This window comes from Fomitiporia mediterranea, assembly GCF_000271605.1.
Source record: "Fomitiporia mediterranea MF3/22 unplaced genomic scaffold FOMMEscaffold_6, whole genome shotgun sequence".
NCBI lineage: Eukaryota > Fungi > Basidiomycota > Agaricomycetes > Hymenochaetales > Hymenochaetaceae > Fomitiporia > Fomitiporia mediterranea.
The window spans coordinates 479,138-485,184 of NW_006760391.1; the positions used below are offsets into that span (position 1 = coordinate 479,138).

At 44.4% G+C, this 6,047-nt stretch overlaps 2 protein-coding genes across 2 annotated transcripts; both read left to right on the forward strand.

The window, feature by feature from the left end:
• Positions 1–893: 893 nt before the first annotated feature.
• FOMMEDRAFT_155900 (uncharacterized protein) lies at positions 894–2,831 on the forward strand (the record flags this gene model as incomplete). Its single annotated transcript, XM_007266241.1, has 1 exon — positions 894–2,831. One exon carries the CDS (start codon positions 894–896, stop codon positions 2,829–2,831), a length of 1,938 nt encoding a protein of 645 aa, XP_007266303.1.
• A 962-nt stretch (positions 2,832–3,793) lies between these two features.
• Positions 3,794–5,825, forward strand: FOMMEDRAFT_155901 (uncharacterized protein; the record flags this gene model as incomplete). The annotated part of the gene is made up of 4 exons (XM_007266242.1): positions 3,794–4,282; positions 4,471–5,559; positions 5,601–5,734; positions 5,813–5,825. The coding sequence occupies 4 exons, from the start codon at positions 3,794–3,796 to the stop codon at positions 5,823–5,825; spliced, it is 1,725 nt and encodes a 574-aa protein (XP_007266304.1).
• Positions 5,826–6,047: the final 222 nt, after the last annotated feature.

Consider the following 6,047-nt stretch of genomic DNA (forward strand, 5'->3'; position numbering starts at 1 on the left):
TTTACTTAGGTGCAAAGTGTAGAGCTGAGCAAATCGACAATGGAACTGCTATATTCTACTCACACAACTGCAAACGTCCTCAGATTGAGCCACAACTGCCCTTGACATCTACCGATCTTACTTTAGTACTCAATATGAGTGCTCTGAGCTCATTCAACACTTAAGGCATTACTCTACTGCTGAATCTGCTGCTTTCTGCTCAATCTGACAGCCATTCCAACCAATCTGCTGTGAGTTCCACCAGTTCTACTACAGAACATGTCCAAGCCAGACAGGAACACATCCAGTCCACTACAGGACCAATTGAAGACACATCCATGGCTGCAGAGAACGTCCTAGCACAGCAGTACTGAACTTTGTAGTAAGTTACTAACGTTTTCTTTCGTTTTTGTGTTGTTATTTCGTTTATTCCAGTACTAACTTGTAAGGATTTGATTTACTGGTTCGTATTTTATTATCACTACATTGCTGATCGCGTCAGATCATTGCGCAGTGGGACCCACAAGCGCATATATTCTCATTGTAGTTAGTTACACTTCCTCCTCATGTATCTACACGTGTACTACCCTTTATAAAGACAGTATTGATCGCTGGGTAAAGGGGATTCTTTTCCCCTGACCCCTCGCTCGAGTACTAGGTTATCCCAGTCAGTAGTTGAGTGAACTAAGGGCGATTAGAATTCTCTTGTGAGGAACAGTGAGTTTCCTTACATATTTTTGACTGTACCCACCTAGCACCGAAACCCCTTGCTGGACGCTGAGGAACCGAAGGGTCTGATCAACCCTAGGTCTCCCTCGTCGTCTAGTACCCATCAGGAATTATTAGTGAGTAAAGTTACGATTTTCGAGTAGAAACAGAGACTACTTACTGGATTGGCCCCCAGTAGGTTCACAATGCTTCGGAACGCTGCGGAACGCTTCTGGAATGCATTAACACATATCGATATGGACCAGCGCTGGATACGCTGGAGGTTCGCATCGATCGGATGGGTCGAGGACCAGGCATCCGTGACGGCGAAAAGGAATGAACAGGCGCGCATCGAGTTTACAGGCAATGGACAACAAGATTACCCATTGGTTATTGATTACAATGTGGCCGCCGAGCCTCGACAGACGATTCCCGGAGGGTACCCAAGTCCGGATATCGATACTAACATGCCAGGATGTAAGTCCTCGTCCCTCGTGGGCTGGAGGCAACCCGATGAACCTATACCAGGTGATAAGTCCTCGTCTGCACAAGGCTGGAGGCACCCTGATGAACTAGTACATACCAATAACGTAGAATTAAGGCATGTAACTGTACCAGCGCATATAGTTAGACAAACGCGCACTGTAGAGCAGACACCAGCGAGTACTGAACTTACTGGGCTCGCAGGAATAGTAAATAGCGGTACAAAGAGCGGAAACGCTCAGGCGATTGGATTCGAGGATTCGTCCAATCGAGTACAGAAGGTCGAGTTTGAGGATTCAACTCACCGAGTACAGGCGATTGAGCTTGAGGATTCGCTCTATCGATTTCAGGCTACCGAGTTTGAGGATTCACTCGATAGAGGACAGGCGATTTGGTTTGAGGATTCACCAAGTCGATATAGAGAGCTAACGGCGAGCATCGAGGAATTTGCAAGCCAGTACAAGAGTTACAGAGTGCATATAGTCAGTATCAGTGAGAGCGTGGATGAGTATCCAGTGAGCGCACTTACTTCAGAACGGAAACACATCGACAACAGCGATGTAGAGGGCAATAAGACATCTAAGACCCTTTTAGGCAGCGAAGAAAGCAGCCAGGACTCGAAGAACAAGAGTAACAGACAAGGCCAGGAGAGCCAGGCATCGGAATTACAGAGATCCGATGAGGAACAAGATTTCCAGAAGGCAAGTAAGACCTTCAGACACATCGCAAGAGCCAGAGCGATTAAGATAGACATAGGACATGTCAGCCCATTCCACAGTTCGATAGACATCGATGATTTGAATAAGAGAACGTACAAGTTCGATGGAATGTATCAGGAAGAGGAGAAAGCAACTCCTTCATCAAATAAGAACGGACTCGATAGTATAGCAAAAGAAAAGCGTGAAACGCTTCAGGCAGGCTACAGAACGAAAGCCAGACATGCCACAGTACCTACAGACAATAGAGATCACAACTATCGATCTAAGAGTGTAGAAGAAACGCTCAAGAGTCCAGACAAACGATCGCATTCGCAGAAAGCGAAAGGAAAGTGCAAAGCGAAAGGAATACGCAAAGCACAAGGAACGGAACGAAAACCGGAACTGCCAGGCATTCAATACGATTGTGAAATCGATTCAGACTATCCAAGCGAAACGGACATCGCATCAACAGAACGGTACTTTGAGGATAGCAAAAGTGAACGCAAATTGGAACTACAAGGATCAGTACTTGATCCAGAGGGCGAAAACCAAGCATACACCCACGAAATCGAGTGTTTAACCTCATACATGGCAGATATCGACTACGCATTGCACAGGAGCAATGTACAGGACTACTACAATGGATACGACACCCTAGCCAGGTCCAGGAATAAGAGAGAAAGCGAAATACCTGGATATATGCGGTCTCAAATGGAAACATCGAGTTTTTCAGGACATCAGAGTATCCCTCGCGAAAATAAAAGGAACAAACGATCCCATAGCGATACTTCGCGATTGAAAGCAGTCCCAGGCAAGGCAAACACTAGTGGTATTAGTGAGAACAATATCGATTCAGAGCGCAGCAAACTACGCAGTTCAAAGCCACATATTGAGCGCAGCAAGCATAAGAATAGCTCGAGCAGTAGTTCAAGGACGAACAATGGACACAGGCATACAGTGTAGAAAGGATTCTACAAGACTACGGATACGCATGGCACATGGAAAGGACTAGGAAACACGCATACAACCATCGTTTCAAGGATTCTAAGACGCTACAGGCGCAAGGCAACGCATACATGGACATTTCAGAGACACTACTACCAATTCTTAGAGCCACAAATCGAAACGACGCTCTTAAGAAGTACAGGCTGTTCACAGACAACAAGAATGCGTACCAGGACATCAGGAAAGGACCTGAGAATGTTAGAAGATCGGAATATAACCAGCCAGATAGTATTATGGTTTACAAGGCGATGCAAATAGTAAACTGCGCAAGCAGGACAATCTATCAAGCATTACTGGACTATAAAATACGACTACTCTTGGATACTGAGAAATATTTCAATCCAAACGATTCACACAGGTATTCTATTAAGTTAGAAGGCTACATCACGCATCGGAAGACAGAAATCGGCACATTGAGCAAGGCAAAGTGCATATACATCAGGAATAAGATGATACCGCTCCAGAATAAGCATCAGGCATGGAGATACATCGACAGCAATAGAAAGACACAGACATACACATACACAGTCGATTCTATTCAGTACAGGAAGGTATTCGAAAGCAAAGAACCGCTTCAGACAATTTCAGGACTAGTAGAATGTTCAGACATTCAGGCATATCGATTCTACAACATCGGAACAGACATTTCCATCTTCAGGATTGAAGAAACGGTCAGTAATGAGCACGATCGAAGTAATTCGCATAGAACATTGTTCTATAAGGTACAATTGGATGTTACGCTACGAAACCATTCAGTTTACGGTGAAGAACTGTTGGAAAACGCCAAAACCAGTTCGGAACACAAGGATATATTGTACAGAACGCAGTTTCAGGAGAACATAAGGTATTACATCGCGAAATACACCTTCAGACAGCCAGGATTCATTGGAATAGACTCAGGATACTTTATTAGACGTATTATGAGCATCACAGGCACTCAAATGGATGCGCTAGCGCGCATATACTCAGGATACATAGCAAGAATCGCGTTATTCAAGCTACAGGATGACAATTACGATCTACAGGATGTAAAACAGCTACGATCTATGCAACACAAGGATAGTAAGACACTACTGAGATCAGGAACAATCACGCATCGTATGGAACGAAGTACAGAAGTTCAGAGGGCGACTTCAAGCCAGAGAACAGGTTCGGAACCCGGACAATCCGCTCAATCCGCTCAAACGGATTATCACACCGCTTCAAGGGAAAGCGAAGGCAATACGCATACAGCCAGCGAATATCAGAGTGATAGTGAATTAGCAATGATCGAACAGACTATTCGAGCATTCAGGAATGATACTTCGACGCTACAGAAGGAAATAGAGCATCAGGAAGCTCCAGGACATCTATTGAACGATGATACAGTTCAATCTACTCTAGGAATGAATAGTTACGATCAGTTTGAAGTACGAAATCACGCAGAGAACCTCTCCAGACACTACAGATATGTTCTAGGACAGTACCAGACGTTTTACGCCGAAAATGAAGTCATATTTCGACGAGAGGGCGAGAGGCACACGCATTGCATTGCATACATGCTCTTTGAGCATACATCATGTTTGAACATACAATTTTCTTACATGGATTGCTACAGAACGATTTTGCGAAGGACTTCGCAGTACCAGACAGTATCAGTACTACAGGAAACAGGACACATGATAGGTACACGAGGAAAGAATACATCGGAACAAGGACAAGGACACAGAAAGACAGGAAGTCAGCGCTAGAGCGCATTGATCCACACATGGATTTGCCAAATGAACAAGAAATTGGCAGCATACACTCAGGACTTCAGGCAGCGCTACTGCGCATACAGACAGGACATTTCATTGAGACATACATGGAACAACGCAGCATACAGACAGTTACGGCACTCAGGAAAGTAGAGAACGCTACTTGGACATTTTGTGATAGAACATCGCGCCATGAGACAGCGAAAGTATACTTGGACGATTCAGGAATCGAATCAATCGACTTACGAAGACACGAACGAGTCGAGACACAAGGAAACAGTATGAGAATACAGCAGGACATTCATTGCGCACAGAGATACCGCGCATATAGACACATATCTAGTAATATTATGCTCATACATCACGATCTCATTGAATTCGAGACGATATTTTCATTCAAGGACGGATATTACACTCTAGGTTGCACTCCGCAATTAGTATTTGGACATCGAGCTCAACAGGATATCCAGTTTTGCATCACAGTTGGTTATTGCACGCAAAAGAGTACACATTTGGACATATTCTATCAATACGAGCGCAAGGCATTACATTTGCAGGAACTAGTCTATTGGAAAAATCGAGGACATAGCAGAGGAATTTCGGAATACATCTCCGCTATCTATTATTGCATGACTATTCTACAGAAGCAGAGAAACGCGCAAGGACAGCTAGAAGCCGCAACGCTAATCCATTCTATTGAGGAAGAAGGCTATAGCTTCGTCGATCAGGGATTTACCTCCGCGCTTCCCGAAGACGCGGGAGAAGAGAATATTTGCAATTACCACGCCGCCGGAATTTCCATTTCCGTACATATCGATCTACATCGCGCGTCTCAGAATACTCAAGAGCCGAAACGCCATATCTCCCCAGGAACTCCACCGATTCCCTTCGAAAAGTGTCGTATCGATAGCGACAATCAAGAGGCAACTTTTCTACTAATTGACTATACGGTAATAATGACCACGTTTAATTTTATTAACGTTTTATCTAGTTTCACATGGTTCAGAACCATGCTACTCACCGTCCGGAACGCCACCACCGTCTCAATACGCACCGGATCGACTTCGGATCAGTTCAGAGAGGCAGTACTACATCACGAGGATGTTTCCCATACGCATGGGCAAGGTATTTTATTATTTACTTGTTACTAACTGTTACTTTTAAGTAAGTTCTCCGCCTTTTCTACTGATTTTTAGCATTTAGGACTAAATGCTAGAGGGCGAGTGTAAGGATTTGATTTACTGGTTCGTATTTTATTATCACTACATTGCTGATCGCGTCAGATCATTGCGCAGTGGGACCCACAAGCGCATATATTCTCATTGTAGTTAGTTACACTTCCTCCTCATGTATCTACACGTGTACTACCCTTTATAAAGACAGTATTGATCGCTGGGTAAAGGGGATTCTTTTCCCCTGACCCCTCGCTCGAGTACTA